This window comes from Epinephelus lanceolatus, chromosome 11, assembly GCF_041903045.1.
Source record: "Epinephelus lanceolatus isolate andai-2023 chromosome 11, ASM4190304v1, whole genome shotgun sequence".
Classification (NCBI taxonomy): Eukaryota; Metazoa; Chordata; class Actinopteri; order Perciformes; family Serranidae; genus Epinephelus; species Epinephelus lanceolatus.
In genome coordinates, this window is record NC_135744.1 from 25,196,651 (window position 1) to 25,219,407 (window position 22,757).

The window sequence follows — 22,757 nt, forward strand, 5'->3', positions numbered from 1 at the left end:
CGTAACACCCTTATCAGTAATGAGACTTTAACCTTACCTTAACCTTAACCGCCTCTCCTTCAATCTTCAATCTAACATTTCATAGCCAGCTAAAAGTTAACATACCATAGGGCAAAGGGCCTGATCATGCATTGATCGGATGAACTGACCAGCTATATGATTCACTGGGTGAATCATATAGCTGGTGGGTGGGTCATGTAGCTGCTCCAGGCGCTGCAATACCAACATTACATTTGTTGTCATGGCAAAACTTCCCTAATTCACACGTGTTTTGGAACAAGCTATCTCGGCTTGATGTTTTGCCCATTATTATTTCGCATATTTGCATTTTTTATTTACACAATTTATATATCTTTCTTTTGGATGTGTGCTGCTTTCTGTCTGGCACCTGGTCACTACCTTTTTATAAAGTCCCGACCTCACCTGTGTGCTGTTGTTTGGTGGGAGCTACACATCCAGAAACATCCTGGACGCGTCAAAATACAGACAGGAGGCAGAGTCTCTACAGATAAACACAGTGCCCCACACTTCTAATGGGTCATAAGTGATAACTGAGGGGGGGTTACTTTGTATGAGTCCATGCATTGTATTTTTCGGAAAATCCTGCATACATTTAAGCCCTGTCACATGAATAGAAACTTTACTTTTATGACCCTTTACATTTTATTGCAGAAGTCACTGAAAATTTAAACCCACACACCAGATAGCCACTATCTCTCCCTTTGAGGTTAACTGCTTCAGAGAAGGAACTTTGACGAAATGTTTGAAGCTTTGTGCAGCCTGAACTTTGCCATAAAAGATGACAGGAATTGGGAGTTTTGATAGTGGAATGCGTGCTGTGCAGGTGTTTAACATTTATCAACAGAAGATTTTTCATGCAAGCTTTGTGAACTGTACTAAGATGTCAACTGATCAGTATCCACCATGAGATGAAAGGTCTTGGCAGGCTAATTATAAACTCTGCACTTCTCTGTTTTCTAATGTAGCTGAATTTCCAGCGAAAGGTTGGGGTGATGTACTGCCGGGCCGGGCAGAGCTCAGAGGAAGACATGTACAACAACGAGAGCTCGGGGCCGGCGTTTGAGGAGTTCCTGGACCTGCTTGGGGAGCGCGTGCGGCTGAAGGGCTGGGAGAAATATCGAGCCCAGCTGGACAACAAGAGTAAGCTGAAAAAAACAAATAACGCACTACATCTCCATCTATTGGCTGTATCTCACCTTGTCGCAGGGCCATTATCCGAAGGGCATCAGTGCACCACTGAAAGCCTAAGATAACTCCTATCTGGCCACATGTAATCTGAGTAATGCCTGCAAAATAGCATAGTCACTGCTGATTATCTTGGAGCTGTTTTCCCCTCAGTGAGCGGCAAGGAAGAGCAAATGGGACAGATTTCACGGTGACTGTGACAGTTTGAGTTTAGTCTTTCATTCAGAGACGTTGACTGATTTTGCTAAATCCCTATCTGGCTATCTCTTTGTGTTTCTGTGTGTGTTTCTGTGTGTCTTTTGCCTTTGTAGCGGACTCAACAGGGACACACTCCCTCTACACGCGCTACCAGGACTATGAGATTATGTTTCATGTGTCCACCATGCTGCCGTACACAGCCAACAACACACAACAGGTAAAAATCAAACCCATATATGTATAATAACAACAGAGATCTGACACACGATTTCCTCTGCTGCCTTTTGTGTTGCAGAATACTTTTTCCCCATCTGTTGGAATTCACAGAATGAGATTTTTCTTCAAACGTTTCACCTCTATCCGTAAAAGAAATTGCATCAGTCTCGGTACAACCTTCATTACCCATCTCTGTTCAGACTGTCATGCTTTGGTAAATGCTTTAGAAAAAGCCTCTGTACTCCGCAACAAGCATGACATAAAAATCCTGCCCCCCAGTGTTCACTCCCACCATGAAGGTATTCACTGTCGCCTCGCAGCCAGGCTTCCCGTTCGGCTGACTGTCGGTTCTTTATATGCAGTCTGCAGTTTAAGCCTGTTTGCTGTTGCCTACAAAGAGACTGGACATGACATGCTAATATAGATTAAAGGTTTAAATAAAACAAAACGTTGTGGTGACGAAGCCCCGGACATTCCTCTATTAACTGTCGACTTTTTGGCTGCAAGAGCTTCGGATGTCTTTATATCTGGATTGTTTTTTTACTCTAGTTTCAGATCAATTTATTTTTTGAAGGAAGTGGTATCTTTTCAGTCATAAAAAGTTTCTTAATGCACAATCAATGAACTTTAAGTTACAAAGTTCTGCAATTTACCAAGCGCAGCATGGCCATGCAGGTTTATTTTAGAGAATACTTACAGCAGCTTATTGTTATTATTTTTTCATTTCACTCAGCTTCTACTGTTTTTAACAAGTTAGCCTTGTTTTGTTTGGCAGCATTTATTTTTATCATTTCATTTATTTGGATACACATTGGTTGTTGCCTTGGAAACTACTCTCCTATATAGTCTGTATCCAGATAAGATACATAGGCTAAGTATTGGATGTGATTTTAGCATGTACAGGATGATGATGCATGAACCAACACACTGTTGGGAGAAATAAATTGGTGGTGTAGCCAATTTTGTTGCACAAAAATGAATATCGCAAAGGACCATGTCTCCCAACAGTGTGACAGTTTCTTCCCCAGGGCCATACACACAATGAACTCGAATAAGCACAGAGAGACTCATCTAAACTGCCACGTATACATGTGCAGTATGGTACTGATAATATTTATTTCTTCCACCTATCCAAAATGTTGTTATTAACCCCCCCCCCCGCCATTTTTCCCCCACATTTTTATACATTTAAATTATTATTTATCTTATTTATTATTTGTTTTTGTGTTTAATAGCTTGTGCACCAAATTAGAGAATCACCTATTTTTGTTGTAAGCAGTACAACGACAATAAAGGCGTTGTCTTCTATTGTTTCTTGCCCCACTGTCAGGGCAAGATGCCCCCTGTCTGAGACAAACTCAAAACAAACTATCTTTACTAACTAAACAAACTAAAATCCCAGGCCTGCCTTTTAACAGATTATCTTAAAAACATACACCCGTTTTATCAGGCTAAGTGTTTTTATTTTAGCACCTCTCCCTTCACCAAGCTTTCTAAAAATGTTGGCTAATTCTAGACAGCTAGCATTACCAATTGAATGAATCTCCCCACCATGGGCATCACAATGGGGGGAAAGTGGGACTGATTAACTAAGGCGCCAAAGGGAGGGGGGACCTGGAAAAAGCCTGGAATGCAAAGTTTGGTTTTATTAGCGCCTAAACTACATTAAATAGGTGGAATAAATCGGTTGATTAAAGACTAAACTTTTTATAAAAAGAGTGGAAGCTCTCTGAGGCCCCTCTCATCCCTTAAAGGTGCAAAATGGTTAGTCTGCCCCTGCACTAGGATTCATCTCTAGAGCTGACTGAGTGACTGCTTATGCTGCTGGAGCCCAAACGTACACTGTCATGTCTTTCCCCAAGAGAGGGAAATCAGGGCTCCCAAAAAAAAGAAAGAAAGGAAAGGAAATGGAAAGATAGGAAACTGACTGTATTAAAAAAAAATCAAAAGGTGTGTGAGAGAGAGATGGATCAAACGCTGCTTATGCACAGGGCCCAGAATTCTGTGCTACGCCCCTGCTCCCCACAAATCCCCCATCATATAGGCCTATATCAAAGCTTTTTATGCACAACTTAATATAAATACATACATCACTATTGTCCAGTAACAAAAGATTTGGCCAATATACCCTAAAACGGTCCTGGTGGAATAAATCTCAGTAATACAGCAATCCACACGAATGTCACAGTTCACCAGAGTGTCACAATTCAATACCTGTGTAGACAGTAGATGTAGCACCATCTATTTATTAGGAGAGAAATTAAAAGGGAGTGTTGGGCATCGTATGACTGCATACGGTAAATAATGTAGTTACATCATCTAACAATAAAATTATATCCAAACTAACAAAACATTAAAATGAAATCATTTAAAAGAGTTGACAAGTAAGTGGCTTGTTCTAATCTTAGTTCACTATAAAGACTCACCTGCTTGTTTAATAAAATCTCTCTGTCTCTGTTTTGCTTCGCCAGCTGCTGAGGAAGCGTCACATTGGTAACGACATCGTGACGATCGTGTTCCAGGAGCCAGGCGCCCTGCCCTTCACTCCAAAGTCCATCCGCTCCCATTTCCAGCATGTCTTCATCATCGTTCAGGTCCATGAGCCCTGCACTGACAACACCTATTACAGGTCTGACTCGATCCTATCGCTTACACTCTGTTCAAAATATACTCAGACATTTAGTGGAAAATAAATAGATCTTTTCACCCACAAAAAAAGATCTTACCCTCCTTTTACAGGCTGAAATCTCTTGAGAAAATAAATTTGTGGCTAGAGTACATCATAGTAGTCGGAAATAAATCTGTGCCCCACTGCCGCAGACTCAGTGTAAATATTCTGGAGAGCACTACACAACAGTCAAGCGCTGAAAAACAAGACGTAGATCGAATGTTTGTGCTGCAACCTCTCTCTTACTCTGTCATTCCTATTTTTTCTCTCCCCTTCTCAGGGTGGCTGTGACACGCTCTAAAGACATGCCATTATTTGGCCCACTGTTCCCCAAGGGCGCCCGATTCCCTCGCTCACCTGCCTTTAGAGACTTCCTCCTGGCGAAGGCAGTGAATGCTGAAAACGCTGCAGAGAAGTCAGAGAAGTTTCGCTCCATGGCCACCCGCACACGACAGGAATACCTGAAGGACCTGGCTGAAAACTATGTGACCACCACGCCCATCGACTCCTCCACCAAGTTCCCTCTGCTCTCTCTGGGAGGCAAGCGCAAAGACAAGCTGAAGGGTGCCAAAGGGGCCGAGCTGCACAGTGCAGGGGCGCTGGTGTGGGCTGTGGTGGTCAACAGTGGAGATGATGGTGAGGTGGGAGAGCACAGGCTCCCCTGTCTGCTCGGGGTGTCGGCCGAGTCGGTGGTGCTCATTGAGAGGTGCACACGCAGGGTGGTGTTTAACTGCTCCTGTCGAGATGTCATCGGCTGGAAGGCAGTGACAGAGACTAAGGAGGGGGGGCCCTGTTTGGATATCTTCTACGAGCGTGGGGAGTCGGTGTCAATCAGTGTGATGGAGAGCCAGGCGGAGGATATCCGAGAGGTGGTGCAGAGGCTAGAGGTGGGTGATTGTGTCCGGGTTTTAGATTTTGCAGTGGGCGGTCTCTGTCTTTCTGATTCATTCATCTTGTTCTGCTCGTCTGCAGCTGGTGACGCGGGGCTGTGAGGCTCTAGAGGTCACCCCCCTGAGAGATGGAGTCGGGCAGCCCGGCTTCCTCATGAACGAGGAGGGCTTTGTGACGGAGCTGCAGCGGTTCTGTTACGCCGAGAGTGGAGGCCTGCAGCTGTGGGCTCGTGTAGTGCGGCTGTGCGGACACTCGCTTGTTCACCTGAGCCCTGAGGAGAGGACCAGGCTGCTCCGCACTGCGCACAAGATCCACATCACTGTCATCCCGCCGGATGAGAACGGCAAGCCTCGCAGGTGGGTGAGGCTGCAGATATGAGATGGAGGAGGATAGGGAGGAAGAGAAAGCACTAACAAGGGCACTTTTGGGGTCAACAGACACAAGGAAAGACTGGAGAGGGGGCTCGTGGGTATAAAGCGTGCTCCAGAAAGCAGAGAGTAGTCCCAGTGAGGGTGTGAGAGAGAGGCTGACTGTAAATAAGGAGGAGGGGGTCAGTGGGACAAGTCGGTTCAGGAAAACAAGAGAGGTGCCACTGTGGGGTCACAGCTTACTCTGCTGTTGATGACGGCCTGCAGTCAGTGTCACACCAGCTGGCTAACAACCAATCAATCCCTCTAATGATCTTTAATCACACTGGCACAGGCTGTCCAACTGTTAACAGCACACTTTCCACTCAGCTGAAGTCAGGGAGAGGGCAGGGACAGCTGCAGACAGGATGGTTAGAATAAATAAAACCAGTATTTAACTGGACACCTCTGCAGCTCTGCACTTTAGAGCATCATTTCAAAAGTGGCAGCAGAAGCATCCTCAGAGAATCCCACTGGTTTATTTATATTTCAGTCCTGAAATGCTTGTTCTGTGGCAACAAAGCACAAATGCCACCAAGATGTCATAATTCTTGATTTCAAAGGACAATAATAGACAAATATAGCACTTTTCTTTCTATTTCATCTGTTATTTTGGCTTCGAGATTAATATATGACTCAGAAGTGCGATAAGAAGCTGGACGGAGAAGAGAGGTGTGATGGCTTTCTTCTCACCAAGTATGTTGTTGTTTTACATTCTGCAGAAGTTTCTCCGAGCTGTACCAGAAAGCCATCAAGGATGTGGAGTGCAAACCCGGCGAGGATCAGTCTGGAGAGGCCTGGGTGCTGGATGAGAGGGAAGAAGAAGAGGAGCAGGAGGAGCAGCCGGAGGAAGCGAAGGAGGACAAGCTGAAGGCGGGTGGGGTTAATGAAGCGGACATAACAGAGGTGCAGGTGGAGGCCGAGGAGGGCGAAGGGCAGTCGTGTGATAAAGGGCAAAGCGAGAGAAGTCACGGCTCGCTCCTCACGCCGCCCAGCTTACCGTTGTTACGGGCCACTTCACTGCAGGACCAACCAGCCAATCAGAACCAGGAGAGCAGCGGCTCGCAGCTCACACGCAGCTGCTCTTTGGAGAGACAGCCGTCCTACAGGGACACGTGTGATGGGTGAGTGTTACTAAAGCTGATGTCACTTTTCATTCAAGTCGCCACAGCCTGACGTATGAGTGATATGTGGGCACTGCACAGAGAGAGATGATTTAAACAAGAGGAAATGCTCCTTTGTGAGGTCTTACTCATTACATCTGCAGACGGGGAGATCATCAGGTAAAAGGGCTCTTAAATCATCCGACATGGCCGAAAATATCTTCAAACAGAAGCTGACTCATCACAATTTAATCTCAGAGTCAGTGCGTCACTTTTCCAGCAAAGGACAGGGCACGGTGAGAGGACACCGAGCCATGTGTCACTCTGCTTCACTGAGCTGTGTTAGATTAATGCAAACGTTTTATGTTTCACATTAGAGAAGTCACTGAGATGCTCCTTTTTCAATTTTAATGCTTTTTTTTTTGCCCTTTTTTTAAACCCTGGCGTGTAACTGTTTGGAGGGTTGTGCAGCAGATCTTCAACTCAGTAGTAAAAAGTTAAAATGACAATGGATTTCCAGACAGTGGCGCTTCCAAGAGGGGACCAGGGGGTTGGGCCATTGCCCCCTGATACAACTGCACCCCTTCCATGCATGTTGACAATAGATCTGAAAGTGAGATAAAATCTCAAATCTGAAAGCTTTATTTACCAACCACAGACTGTATATGTTTCTTTATATACAGACTGTTTTCTTTTCACTGATTGGGACTATAAAAAAAAGGGAAACTACAATAAAACTGGTTTTGCATGAGATATATGATATGTACCATAAGAATATGGCGGCTGCTGGTGAAAATATTTTTTCAACACAGTGTCTCCCCTGGAAAGTTAAACATCGTTGGCTCATCATTAACACGAGTCAGTACAGTATTGATCAGTAGCACAATCACATTATTACAATATAGCATTATTGGGAAAAACCAAGGAGCTTCCCCTGGACGGTAAAGAACCATCGTCGCTGACATGAGTGAAAGATAACAGTAATGTCTATAGGCATATCCTACATATTTCTGAATTGGGGTGTATTTTATGAACCTTAAAATACAAGGTTATTATCTACCGGCAGTCCCCGGGGACTCCGTGATGCCCTGCCACGTTTACCAGGAAATGGCGGTGGCACTGAGCTTCAGACAGCCGAGGATGAGAGCAGGTGGGCGGGCAGAAAGGTGTCAGATCTGTGCAGAGTACCAGAACAAAACACAAACACATCACCGGCAGTATGATAATGACATCCAAAACACAAGTTTCACTCTTAGTGGTTTCTGTGACGTGAGAAGTACTTTCAAAACTGGTAAAGTCACCCGACACCACTGTTTCTGGTTGTTCACAGTCACTCCCTTCCATCTACATCCGGGCATCTAGGGCAGCGGGGCTCCATCAGTTTGGCTGAATATACTCAAATGCAGGGTGTGAATGTGTAGCACGTGTAAATATTTGTTTATTGGAGTTCAAGCTGACTTTTGTGATACCTTTACTGCACATTTTGATATCCCGATGGAGGTAAATTTTAGATAAATTGTGCAGCCGTATTCTTTACAATCAATGTGCTCCTTCAAATTAAAGCTGGATATTTGGACAACCAGCAATGAATTGCCAAACACACACAAATACATAACACATTAAAAAAGGAATGTTGTGGAGCTCAAAACTGTACCGGTGTTAGTTTATACACATCAGATAATTCATAATCTTAACTGTAAAATTAGAAAACAAAGTATATCAGTAGGCGATTCTTTAACTCTCCGTGTTGTTTTCAATTAGCCCTTATACAACAACAGCATAATCAAATTCCTGAAATTCAGTGATGGCTTTTGGTTTTGGTGTGCCACCCCAAGATTGTCAGTGAGTGGACCCATCTGGTCAAACCTATGAAAACATTCCGAGGGTGCCACTGTTTCCACACCATTTAAATTGATGGCAAGTAAAGTAAATGGCAACATGAAAGTGCATTTGTTTCCCCTAAACAGTCACTTATATTATGGTTTACACTGTGCACTATTTGCTCATCTTCTTGAGTGTCAAGGTCCCACAGTCACATGAAAATTTTCTCTAAGTAGAGAGAAAAACACATATGTAAAGGCAGGAGGACATGTATGTGTCCGCCTGACAAATAATTTGAAGCAAACCACAACATTTCACCACAAGAACTCTAAAAAGCCACGACAGATTGAAGAGGAAATTACACATAAAGGAAAAATATTCATGAGGATGATATTAAACTCTGCCGTTCACCAAAATTAATTTGACTGTTTTTATTGTCACGTAAAGCAGAACTGAATTATTTCACCGAAACCGCATCAGATCTGATATTTTTGATAGATGATTTTGTGAGAGCAGGAGAGCAAACATCAATCAGGCCTAAATCTGTGCCATGCTGGAGATTACTTGTCTAAGTGCTCCAGTTTCTGATTTGACCTCTGGATTGGATAAAAAAAAATGTCATGAAGCATCAACAGCAGATTTGCTTTGTGTTTTTTTCCCCCCCACCACCACCTCCATCATCACCACATCTCTCCCTCCCTGCCCGGTGGACAGGCACGTGTACGACAACGTGGGGCTGAAGGGGGAACGCCACATCTACGAGAACATCGGCGAGCTGAGAGACGCCACACCTGATCTGATCCTGGCTGTCAAACCCAAGGTTCCCCTGGAGGACGAACAGGTGACAGGCTGAGACGAGAGGACATCTGAGTGGTTTCTCTCCCAGCGCTCCATCTCCTCTCTGACAGTGTCGTTTCCCTTCTATCTCCTATGTCTTCAGTTCATGGGCGCCGAGTTTGGCGATGACAAAGCTTCGGTGAGTGACTCGTCTTCCCGGTTGTCATGTGTAGACCGAGCTGAAAGAAATTCACGAGCCCTCAGTCTTCATAACTCCATCACCAAGAGTAAGTACTTCACTATTCCTGCTATTTTTCTTTTTTTACAATTTAAATTCATTATTTTAATATTAATAATATATTTATAATCCGTTAACAGAAGGAATGACAGCATGTTTAATAAAAAATAAATGCGTGTTAATGAATTAGGAGACAAAGAGCACAAAGAGGTATTATGACCCTGATCATAGACTCAAAACAAAGCTCCCTTCTCAGACACAACAGCTGACACGACTGCTCAAGTGATGCCAAAAATGGAACAATTACACATGTTTGCAAATCATCTCTGCCTGATTTGAGCCCTCAAAGTCCTTTTTTCCAGATTTTTTCTGCCTTAAACCCCTCTCTTCATTATCCTCCCTCTGCTCCCCACTGCATCCCCTTTGTCCCTCCTCTTTCATCCACGCTGCCCCCTATCCCGCTAATCTAATATCACCCCTGCTCTGCTGCCACCCCCTGCCAGGGCTGGGATAAAAGGGGGACAGATGGGTAGTGGGAGGGGTGGAGTTTTTAGGCAGCCCCAAATCAAGGAGCCCCTCTTACACCATCTGCTCTGCCTCCGCTGAGACAATGAGACTCATCATTTAGCCGCCATAAGAACACACTTGCTCATCCCCTCATCTGATTCTCTGATTTTTGTGTGTGTGTGTGTGTGTGTGTGTGTGTGTGTGTGAGTGTGTGTGTGTGTGTGTGCGGGGGCGGCCTCTGAAGCCTCTGATTGTTTCACATCACGTTCTTTCACAGGAAGTCTGTTGAAGTGCATCACAACTTTAAAACAAAAGGGTAAAATTCAGGGCCTTAATAGAACTTAAAAAAGAAGAATTGTAGCATGTGAACATTTTTTTTTTTTAAATTTTTAAAAATGTTGCATGCAATTATTTACCAAAATTCTATTATGTTAAATTATAATTAGGTCATTGTCTTACATCTTTACTTTTATTTTTTGTATTGTAATATGCTGCCTTAAATTCCATATTGTCAAGCAGATCTTACCAGGCCAAAAACATTCAGTGAAACCTGCAGGCATTATTAAATACATAACATTTCCTCCTCTGTATTCTGGCCCTCAATCTGACCAGCATTAACACAGCAGCATCCCCCAGTGGTGGCTCTTTGTTACTGTAGGACTGCTGCTCAAACGTCTGCAGTCCCCCTGTTCTGCTGTATTGTCCCATAACAAAGCGTGATCAATCTCGACCTCTTTCTCTCCCAGTTCTCTCAGAGACGACCGATTCGACTGAAGAGGAGTGGCAGTCCATCGCTGACCTGGCCACAGCCTGCCGCAGCATCCTGGAAGCTTTGTCACGAGAGGGTGAGGACCTAATTTCACATATATATATATATATATATATATACACACCTCACTTAGTGTTTGGAGATATCAGCCGTAGAGATGTCTGCCTTCTCTCCAATATAATAAAACTAGATGGCACTCAGCTTGTGGTGCTCAAAGGGTCAAAAGTTACATTTGAAAAACTCAGCAGCAATGTCTCTTTCCAGAAATCATGACCTGGTTACTCAAGATAATCCACAGACCTTGCTGTGAGCAGTTTCATGTAGGAACTATTTTCTTCCAACTGAATTTACCTATGGCTAAGCACAAACTATCAACATTCAGTGACAGCGCTATAGCAGGTGTCACAGTACACGGCATTTCGCAGGAGGCAATTGATGATTTTTGGAGACATAACGATCAGATGTCATTGACAAGTAACCAAAAGGGCCTAAACTACGCATTGGAGGGATATATTCATCATTTTATTGTTGAGAAGGTCGATGAAAAGCTTAAATTACAAACCAAAATTTACAGGTCCCAGTGTACGCTTGTGAACAGCATCTCGTTGCCACTGAAGTTAAGGTTTTTGGCTCAGAATATGAGAAAAAGATAACGGCCTTTTTACCATCTTTACCAAGAGTGTCTCTCCGTTAGTTTGGTGCTACAGTATTTACACTGAATCATTCAGCATAATGTTTGCCAACCTTTGTTATCTCTGCGATTACAGATAAGTAAATGAAGCTAAGCTCCAAAAGTTAACGTTAGCTTAACTAGAGCCCTTTGGACAACAGCTAACAATGATGTACGATCACCAAAGTACAAAACTAGAACAAAACAGCAAACAAGGTGACATGATGAACGCAGCTACGAGCTAACGTTAGGCTAACTTTAGCTAACGTTAGCTAGAGATGTTAAAGATAACTTTATATTTCTTTCCAGCAAAGTGACAATATGTTGCCTCAAACACAATGTTGACTTACCTTAAAACAGATGTACACATCATTGTTAATCTTATTCACGTTGAGCTGATATTGTGGTCTAACGTTACCACACAACTTTATCCAAAGGAGACACTTTTCTCGGTTGAGATGTGGTTTAGGAAAGGGTAAAAAATACACCTCATCGCCCAGCCTTTCAGGATACCTTGTGTCAGCGTTGCATGTACCCCATGCACACCGTTTGACCATTTTTAAACTTCAAATCTCAGAAAAACTCATAAAACTTAACAAAACTGACTTTCTGTAATGCATTTCAATGGACTTCCAGGCAGAGAATGTCTGAGTGTATGGGAATGGCTATACGCACTGTGATTGGCTCATCGCATTTGAGGGCGGGGCTTAGCCATAGGTCAATTACATCCACCGAATCACCGCACAGAAGGAAGTGTACATCTACTGCTTGCTCAGCTAGCACCACTGAGCTAGCTAACATTACAGCTCAGAAGAAAATAGTTCCTACATTAAACTGCTCACAGCAAGGTCCGTGGATTATCTTGAGTAACCGGGTCATGATTTCTGGAAAGAGACATTGCTGCTAAGTTTTTTTAAATGTATTTTTTTTGCACGTTGAGCACCACAAGCTGAGTGCCATCTAGTTCCATTATACTGGAGACAAGGCAGACATCTCTACGGCTGATATCTCCAACACTCTGCAACTCACACCGGAACAATTAAGATTACAAAATAGCACTACAGATAAGAGGAAAGATATGTATTTTTTTTATAATTTGCACTATATGACCAAAAGTATGGCTGTATAGTTTTGAACTTGGCCTCTTATAAATAAGGGAATGTTTAATCAAACAGCAAACAGTTATATTTTAGACAATAGTGTGCCTCAAGCTTTTTGGCAGCAGACTGGGCAAGGGCTTGGACCTGTTTTAACCCGGTGCACGAGGTGAGGTCCATATGGAAACAGGTTTTCTGAGTTTGGTGTGGAAGAACCTGACTAGCTGGCACAGAGGCCTGATGTCAATCTCTCCCAACACTTGCGGGATGAACTGGAATGCCAAAAGTGAACCAGACCATATCACCTCACTGGTGCTCTTGTGGCTGAATGGAAATAAATTCCTGAAGCCTGGTTCCAAATCTGAGGTGTCAGGGTGCATCCCTGGCCTTCACCTGCCAAATGTCTCTTAAATTAGCACATACCGACCAGGATGAGACACAAAAATACCACAGAGAGATGCAAAGGAACTGAAAAGACACACAAAAGATCTAGAAAAGGGGTAAAGCAAACACAACGAGACAAAAAATGGCTACAAAGAGACAGGGGTACAAAATTATTTTAAAAAACACACAAATTACCTCAAAGAGACACAAAATAACTACAAGAAGAGGCAACAATCAAGAAGAGACACAAAAGGACTATATGGAAACACAAATCAACCAAAAAAGACACAAAATGAACACAACAAAAACGGGAAAATCACCACTAAGTCTGCGTATGTGTTTCCAGCCCAGTGTAAGAGAGGTGGTGGGGCCTTTAAACTGTTCCCAGGGGCCCATTGTCTCATTGTTTCCAGCATATTGGTTTTGAAATGAGATGATCCACAGTCACATGTGGGTGTCATGTCCATATTTTTGACCATTTAAAAGAATATGAGTGTAATAAATCTGCAGCCTATGTGAAGATAAGTAACTGTAGGTGCTGCATGAATGACAGCAGTTTCTACAGTGAGAGACGGCGTACATTGTCCATCTTTGTCTCCCTCATGTTTTATTATCATAATGGCATATATGGTTCTTTTAAAGTATAATAATATGGACATTGTTCTTTACCACAGACCGTAAAGCTGGAGACCCTTCCCAAGCAGGAGGTGACCAGACAGACGGCAAGCTAAAAGACTCAAAGGAGAGGTGGGTTGCTCCACGGTGCACACACAGTTCAATATCTCTGTAGTTAGTCTCCTGGTTTTGTCTGAATCATTGCACACATCCTTTCTCAGCTCTGTTTCTTTATTCTCTCTCAATTATTTAGACTTTATCAGCCACATCCCAACTGTTTGAGTCAATGCGATGGTTTCTCTCCCCCATAAAGAGAGCCCTTTCGCTGACTCAGTGGTGCACTTATGCAGACGCAGATGCACACACACACACAGCTCGTCTGACTCAATGACGTTGTCATCTTTCTGTGGAACTCGCACTTCGATTCATTTTATTTCTCTTTTAAACTTTTTTTCCCAGCTCCTTAGTCACCTTATTTTTCTCCTCCATGCTGCGTCTGAACACACAAAGTCCACAGAACTGTTGGCCGAAAGCACAGCTGAAAATGAGTCAATAAAAAATGTGAAGCTTTTCTTCAGAAAAAGTCTCTTGTATTTACGGACACAGTTTATGCACACCCACGTTCTGTAGAGTTCAGCATTAAGGACTATTTCACCTTTAAATGTGGCTCCAATAAAAAGACACTAGTACAATATACTTCACATCAGCTCTCATTAGTATGTTTGTGAACTTGCAAATGGCAATAAATGATCACATCATGGAGAAAATAAATAGTCCATTTGTTTATTTTTCAGTACATAGAACTTGAATTCAAGAGAAAGATTCAGATTTTATTTGGTGACTACAATAAAAATAAAACTGCCAATCTCTTTCAGGAAAATGATGTACTCAGATATGGTTGGCACTTTTGGATAACTTGCACAAACAGATAAAATACACAGCCAAAATTACACCACTAGGCCCAAACTGTTTGACGAAAATGCCATGTTCTTTTCCTTTAAAAGCATTATCACGCTGTTCACGTCAGCAGGAGTGGAGTCATTATGTGTGACTGCAGACAGAATGCATCATGGGATGACTGTACTCGCTGAAAATGGCTCTGCTTGTCACCTTAGCAATTACTTTAAACTGATCTCTGAGTGTTACAGGTTTCATTAAAGGCAGTACTGACAATGTCTCGAGCTCTGAGCCTGCCGCAGTGACACACAGCTTCACGACCAATCACACAAATCTAAAAGTTCACTCACTGTATGAGATGAAGGGAGAGAAGAGAACTTTTTCTTACCAAAAGAAATACTAGAGAACCTCTTCTATAACCAAAACGAAACCATTTAAACATTCTCTGATTCTGTACCGACCTTTGACGAAGTTTCACTGCCTCCCTTTTTGCAGTGACTCTCCAGGCCACCTAGAAGAGAAGGTGTCGCAGCTGGAGTCCATGCTGAAGAGGCTGCAGGATGACCTGCAAAAGGTGCTTTGACTTTCATGAATGTTTTTCTCTGTATTAATATTTTCAGTGAGCTCCACGGCAGAGTGAGCAGGTAGGAGAAAGTATTTGAATTGTCCAGCTTCTGTCGCTGAAGAGAGATGATTTGTATTTTCTGAGGCAGGCTTTTGCTTATTTGTGCAAATCCTCAGATGCATTCAGCAACTGCAAGCTGCAGTGGGCTCACTGTAAATGCATTAAAGGAGCAGTGTGTAAGATTTAGGAGGATTTAGTGGCATCTGGTGGTGAGGATTGCAGATTGCAATCAGCTGAAACTTCTCCCAGTTAGGCCGGAGATATACTTGCTTTCAAACCACGTGTTTGCAGTGACAGCTGGTTGTATTGTGAATGGAATTACTCACATACTTGCCTATGAACTAAAGATGTTACTGCAGGATTCCACTAGAGGGCAAATCAGAGAACTTAGACCATATTGAGCTGTGGTTCCCAACTGCTGTGTCGCGGTCCAAAAGTGGGTCGCGGGTCCATTCTAAATGGACCACAAGTGACTCAGAAACACATCTTGTCCGAATGAATGAATAATGAACAGCAACTTAACAGAGACAGCAAACTAGCTCAACAACATGGGCAAATGCAAGTATGACACTGAATATTTTAAACTGTGTGGACCTTAAACTAATGACTGAGGACAAATCTGGACCCTGTGGCTGGACCAGTTGGGAACCACTGCTACAGAGCTTTCAGATATGCCTGATGTAAACAATTAACACAGCAACACTCGAGGAGGTTACTGTATTGTTAATTCTAAGATCAGCGTGGATCACGGCAAAAAAAAATTGACAGCAGCACCTTCATAGATGATTTGTGTAAAGGATATCTTGACAATAGTAAGTTTCTTTCTCTTGTTCTGCCAACACTGCCACAACCATTCAGCCCGTCCCCTTAATTTCAGAGGACATGCACAACCAAAGCTCCAAACGGACGCAAGGTAGCCGTCATGTGCATGCAAACACGTTGGTAAAAGCAAGCATATCTCCAACCTTAGAATTCCTCCAGTGCTCATTGTTCAGAATATTTTTACAAGGACCAGGATTATTTACAGAGGTCTCCTCCTCTCCAAGACAAACAAACCTGGTGATTAAAACCATTAAAAACACTGAATAAAGCAGTTTCACGTTACAAATCAGTCCTTCTTTGATGCTGTTTGGCATGTCAGAGACAGGCCACTAACGTAGCATCTGCTAATGTGTGCTCACCTTTTTCCTCTGCGAACTTAAGATCCAGACATTCACGAGGTTTTTACCAGGAGCCGAATTATCCCCACAGATCTCTTCCTTTCCATAACAACCAGACCTGGTGATTTAAACTAGTAAAATTACTGAATAAAGCACTTTTACTGTAAAAAAAAAATTTAAAAAATCTGGTTTTGCAATGCTGTCATTGTGGAGGGGCTTCTAACTACAGCAACCGACGCAAAAATGTGAATGGCCTTATCTAGAGCTTGTGTTTGGTTTGCCCGGTCTGGGCTGCTGTAGAAACATGGCAGTGCAATATGGCCTGATGCGTAGACGAGGGCCTGCACCCTATGTAGATATAAACGGCTCATTCCAAGGTAACAACAACACAACAGTTCTTATTTTCAGGTGATTTTACACTAAAGAAAACATATCTGCTAATATATCCCCCTAAATCCTACACACTGGACCTATAAATACAAAAACACTCAAAAAGCATTTATTTATTCCTAATATTGTTGTAAATTTGTACAGTAATATTTCAGATTTTTTTAATATTCCAACATCATACTTGTAAAAAATGTATGTACCACAACCTTGTCAATATTTTCTAGTACATCTCAACTAATGTATGTATGTATGTAGATATCAATGAGTACTGTATGTGATGAACTCTCAGAAACAGCCACTTGACAAAAACAGTTCTCAGCACAAAGTCCACTTGTGTTTTTTTCAAAGTTTTCGGCCATATTTCATGGCCTTCCTCAGCAGATGGACTTACTGCAGTCAGTCAGCAGCAGACAGGTGGACCTTGTGTTGAGATTTCCTGGTCAATAGTGTCTGTATGTACACATGTCGAAATATTTTAGATCTCCCAATTACATGGAATGTTTTATTTTCAACTTTATTGTTCATTACAGATTCATTTAATGAATATTTTTTAAATCAAGCAATCCTTTAGTCTGTCAAGAATAATAGTAAAATACCCATTTGGTGCCCAACAGTAATTGATTATTTGATCAACAGAAAATTAAACAGATTAATATAACTGATAAATCGTCTATGTCGTTTATTAAGCAAAAATGAAACACTTTCTCTGTTTTATATATCATGGTAAATTGAATATTTTTTTGGTTTTTGAGCTGTTGGTCGTACAGAACAAGCACTTTAAAGTTGTCACCTCGGGCTCTGGGCAGTTGTGATGGACATATTGCACTATTTTTTGACATTTTATTGATTAAATAATTAATTTGTGAGATTATTCAATTAGAAAAATAATCAGTAATTGCAGCCTGTACACATCATAGGTGATTAGTTGCTTACTCAGTCCGACCAGCAGCCTAAAACCCCAAAGCACAGAGAATTGTGAGTTTTTACACCAAGCTCTGTGCTTATGTGTGCCCACTAGTTTCCTTAAAGCCACCGCTGTACCTGACGCTCCCCTTCCGTTCCTGCCACAGCGATCTGAGCGACGGCTTTTGTTTTGTTGTGTGCTGGTGTCTTTCAGGAGAAGGAGGACAAGGCGGTGCTGCAGGCCGAGGTGCAGAGCCTCAGGCAGAACAACCAGCGGCTGCAGGAGGAGTCGCAGAGCACAGTGGCTCGCCTCATCAAAGTCACCGAGCTGCTGTGCAACGTCAACAAGCCCTGTTAGCTCCGCTGCTGCACGCACGAAACACACAAATCGGTGGTTAGATCCAAATCGTACAGCGTGCTCGTACGCTCAGTATATTCATTCTGTTTATACATATTTGCAAAAGGCAGACACACACACACACACACACATGCATCCTCTTCAGTCTGTGTGTTACCACAGTCTCAATCCTGAATCCTGGACCTGCCTGCTGGTGAGGGAGTATGCAAATCAACTCATTAAAAAAAAAAAAGAAAGAAAGAAATGACATTTCCAATATCCCATGACCTTCACAGACTGACCAGTGTGCAGCTCTCAGGCTGCTGTGTGGGTACGCTGTGCCAGAGTGCTTCTCTTGGTGTGTATGATACAGTATGTGCGTGGATGTGTGCCTCGTGTGTGTGAATGTGTGTGTGTGTGTGTGTGTGTGTGTGTGTGTGTTTGTGCATCTCTTACTGTACCTTGCTTCAAATACTTGACAAGCTGGGCTGAATAGCACTTGCATAAAAAGTGGCAATTAAGACTGAGAGACACTGTATAGCATGTTTGGTGGTGTCTTATCAGAAATGACCAAAAGTGTATATATATATCACCAATAATATATGTGAACAGTAGTATTGCTATCCTCTCTGCCAGACGTGTAGTTGCGATGTCTGAGTGTGGCTCCGCCCCGGCGCTGATAGTGTGGAAGGCAAGGAAAAAAGAAAAAGAAAAAAAGGGAACATGACAATGACAAGCCTGTAGGCAGCCTTCTACTTCAAAAGATGTAATGATGCTAGCTGACTGGCTTCAGAGCAAGGCCTGTTATGTAAGGACATCATTCTCTGCCCTCTTCACTTCTCAGAAGTACTGTATTTAAGACACTGGAGTTTTTAGGGTGAGACTATTTAAAAGAAAAAAAGAAACCCATACATAAAAAGGACGTACAGTAAACTGGAAAAAAAACCGAGCATGCTTGTTCCTCCCGGAAGTGTGTATGAAAACAGTATTAAAGGGATACTGAAAAGGGTTATACCTCTCCTGAAGACGCAGACAATGGCAGGAAAAGAACTGCTTCAGCTTCCTTCCATGATTGCCTGTAGCTGTTTTCTTCTAACCTCACTATTGTAGCAGCCATACTGTAGAAGATCTCCTCCTGCTGGCCTGAACCACAAAATGCCAAAAGGCAGCTTTTTTTCCTTTCAGCTGGCAAAATAGCTTTAGGTGTCAGAGTTAAAACACCTTGAACTAATAGTGAAATACAGAATATTGTATTTAAATATGTTTTGTGTTTGGCAGATGTCTACAGTGACCATTTTTGGGTAATTGTTTACTATGGCTTACGAGTGGTAGCGGTAAGGACAATAGGTGAAATCTTACCATTCCACCCTGATGTGTGTTTGTGTGTGTTTCTGTGTCGTTCTTGCACTTTCTTTTTTTGTAAAATCAGCACTGGACAGGGCACATACTGTACTTTATTTAGCCCAGGTTACGTCTCACTCAACATGAGAAGGTGGATAAGATCTCATCCTCCCCCACTGACGCCACCTTTACCTCACCTTTTTGTGTCCCACTGCTGACGGCGCCAACAGCCAACGTGTGTTCAGAGGAGTCGGACTGCTTCTCCTCAGTGCCAACGAAAAAGCCCAGGCAGCTCTCTGGAAATCAAACCGAACTGACACACAAACTAAACCCTGACGACAAACTATGACAAAAAGGGATGCCAAACGTTCGCCAGTCACTCAGACTCTCTTGTTTCTTGTACAAACTTCCTCTTGTAATTTTATTTTAGAGTCACTGTGAATACCTGGTACCAGCATATTAAGATACAGTATATACAGATTAAATTATGAATCTAAACTTTATCAGTATGTGAAGATACTGTATGTACAGCTGAACTGTTCCATGTTAGTGCATTGGGTTGTGTATGCCCTCCTTTTGCAGGATGATTATGCAGACAAGTGTTATCCGTGGCCATGCAGGCGTCCTGTTTCATCTCCCGTACATGCTGAAGCCTCATGACTGAACAGGGAGACGGCGGTGTGAGAAGACCTGTTTTACTGTGTCTTGTATAGTTATTTAGATTGTAGGAGGTTGGTCAAGCATGAGAATGTGCCAAGCAACTTCCAAGCTCCCCTCTGTATGTGTGTATGTATAAAAATGTAACTTATTAATCATGCAAATGTGGATTTTCTTGTAGCTGTTTAAACTGGAGGGAAGTCTTGAGGAAAAGAAATGTGAAATAGGGCAGGAAGGAAAAGTGGGCTTGGTTATAAATTTTAGTTTCTTTTGTAGAAAACCAACAACCATGATATGATATGACAACATACTATCTGCAAATCTTGCTAAATGTGACTATGGTTCTTATTATCATACTAGTATTGAGCTATTTCAGCTATAGCTCTTACATATTTAATAAGGTCTTAAAACACCATTAGGTACGCCTTAATGAGTGAAACTCTTCTTTCAGAATGGATGGTCAAACTGGTCATACTGGTGTTATGTGAAGGATTATTTCTCTGACTTTGTGCCTACCAGAAAATGTAATGTATGTTAACCCAGCTTAGTGACCTCATTTCTTTGTCTTTGGTTGCACTTACTGAGGTTTTTTGGCGGCAGATGAAGGATTTTCTAAGAGACCGTCGCAACATCTGGTCTTTCATCTGCTGCACGAGGAAAAGTCACTGAGTAACACATGATCCGAAAGAACAGATAATAGTAATAATAATAGATGTGTGTTGTTGGTCTGAAGAATCACTGAAGCTCGATGAGTACCACCGATTGTTCGAAGAAGCAAACCGACAAATATATGATTTTTAAAAAGTGAATTAAAAGGACAAAGGTGCTGAAAATGACTGATGATGCATTGAAATCAAGTTTAAGTTGAAATGAATGTGTTGAATGGCGTATGCTTCCTCTACGGGATGATTATTTTGGTATTTAATTATTTAAAAATAAATTGTCTCAGAAAATCTAACAAGAGTATTTGAAAAAAAAAAACTGACTGTGGCTCAATGACCTAAAAGGGACAAAAGGGGGAAAATACACAATATTTTGGGTGTCACACGGTGCTCTACTTGACCTTATCTGGAAATGAGTTAACACAGATGTTTTATCAACAAAGTGACTAATCACACAAAGGCAGATAATGTTGAGATAGCAGACCGTGAGATATGATGGAATGATTGTGGGAGGTGTTTGTCATTTTGTTTTGGTTTGCGGAGGATAAATAACTCCCAAAAAAAAAGAAAAGAAAAGCAAATAGCTGGAATGAAAGCTCAGATTTTTTTAATCTTTTGTTTACTCAGCAGCGCAGACAGCACAGAGAACATGGCAGGCCAGTAAGACAAGATCACTGCTCAGAAAACTAGAAGTGTTTAAATTGGTTGCAGTAGAGTTTAGAGGTAAAACAATTCCATAATTATCTTACAGGCCGTTTGATTTGCAGTAAGGGGCTGTTTGTTATTTATGAGAGGGGAGGGGTGGTGCAAAATGGGAGAGGGACTTCAAATAAGTTATGTTTTTTATTTGGCTCAAGGCCCTGACACACCAAGACAAGATCAGTCAATGCTGGGCCATCAGTGAGCATCTGTTGCCCTCTTCTGTGTGGTGTTTCCTGCACTGTTGCCCCTTGTCACTCTCCTTGGCTTTTTCTTTCTTTTCTTTTTTTTGGCTGATTCGGCATGATAAATCTGTGACAGCAGGCCCATCGATGAATGAAATCACTCTGATTGGCAGTTCAGCCCACTGCATGAGAAGAGAAGCAAGTGAGGAAAGTAAACAAACAGCTAAAGGCAAGAGGGAGTGACATCAAAACACACTTGTTACATAAGGTAAGATTTTTTTTCTCTAGCCATTGAGCTCTCTAGCAGAAATGTTTTGTGATGGTTTGTGTTATTATTCTCTGGTGCATGGTAAATATGCCCTGTTCATTTAACACTGGATTGTGCTATTAATGTGCTAACTGGCTAACTAGCTTCCAGTTTCCCTTTTTGAATGCCAAAACCAGTCTACTGTTATTTCCTCTCACACAGGCGCAGAACGTACATGGTGTAGTCTTTGCTTTGTGTTCATGTGCAACTTTTTGACTGAGACACAGGCTACGTGAAGCAATGCAACAGTTGGTTTTTGTTGCCGCCAGTTGTTTGAAGTCTATTTGGTGTGTCTGGGCCTTCAACCTTTAATGGTCATATTTTGTATTTACTTTAAATACCCTCAGAACTCTAAAACCCGTAAGTGGGTTTGAAATGCATGTGTGTCTGGTTGCCTTTTGCCTAATAGAATTAGCTGTTTATTTTTGGTGATAACTACCTTTGCACTGTTTGCTTGTTGCTTGCTTGACTCCATATTTGGTGTGAATATACAAAAATATGTTTCTTGATGGTGGAGGGAGGGTCATACATTCCCCCCTAGTCATTCATGGGGGCTCAAGGCAAAATATTTGCAGGGAGGTTCAAGATAATAAAGCAAACCAAGTTACACCCCAGCCACCCACGTCTTCTGATAAGTAAAGTACAGTCCCTAAGACTGACTTACACAGCAGCAGAGTTGACATCAACAAGTCACTTAAAGGGAAACTGGTATTTTTCAACCCGAACCCTATTGGGAAGAACAACTTTTGAGCAGCGGCTGTATATCAGTGTAAATAGTGTAATCTTTAAGGCAATAGCGCACCATCAGCTAACATCCACTAAAAGTGCTTGTTTTTGCCACTGACAGGCTCAGAATGTTAAGTGTGGGAAAGACCCTAAAAAGAAATAAAATGTCTACCTTTTGCTTGATCTGGTCTGTTTGTCCTTGTCTTCCTGCAACAACTAAACTCACAAGACAATGTCAGACAATAACAATCAGTGGCAATACAAGTGCTTTTAGTGGACATACTTTGACAGTGAGCTAATT

General features: G+C 42.2%; 1 protein-coding gene across 8 annotated transcripts in view; it reads left to right on the forward strand.

Annotated features, from left to right (window-relative positions):
• The window catches only part of sipa1 (signal-induced proliferation-associated 1), a 50,303-nt gene extending 29,593 nt beyond the window's left edge, over window positions 1–20,710 (forward strand). For 5 of the 8 annotated variants that reach the window (XM_033637379.2, XM_033637365.2, XM_078172412.1 and 2 more), the window contains exons 5-16: window positions 987–1,161; window positions 1,518–1,621; window positions 4,092–4,249; window positions 4,569–5,175; window positions 5,261–5,535; window positions 6,309–6,710; window positions 9,225–9,351; window positions 9,451–9,574; window positions 10,779–10,877; window positions 13,627–13,699; window positions 14,960–15,038; window positions 17,757–20,710. In XM_033637379.2, coding sequence (XP_033493270.1) covers window positions 987–1,161; window positions 1,518–1,621; window positions 4,092–4,249; window positions 4,569–5,175; window positions 5,261–5,535; window positions 6,309–6,710; window positions 9,225–9,351; window positions 9,451–9,574; window positions 10,779–10,877; window positions 13,627–13,699; window positions 14,960–15,038; window positions 17,757–17,900 — 2,367 coding nt within the window. In that variant the 3' untranslated portion in view covers window positions 17,901–20,710. Of the gene's footprint in view, window positions 1–986; window positions 1,162–1,517; window positions 1,622–4,091; window positions 4,250–4,568; window positions 5,176–5,260; window positions 5,536–6,308; window positions 6,711–9,224; window positions 9,352–9,450; window positions 9,575–10,778; window positions 10,878–13,626; window positions 13,700–14,959; window positions 17,299–17,657; window positions 17,682–17,756 lie in introns of those variants that run through there. The other 3 variants (XM_033637395.2, XM_078172413.1, XM_078172414.1) reach the window with 3 other exon arrangements.
• Window positions 20,711–22,757: the final 2,047 nt, after the last annotated feature.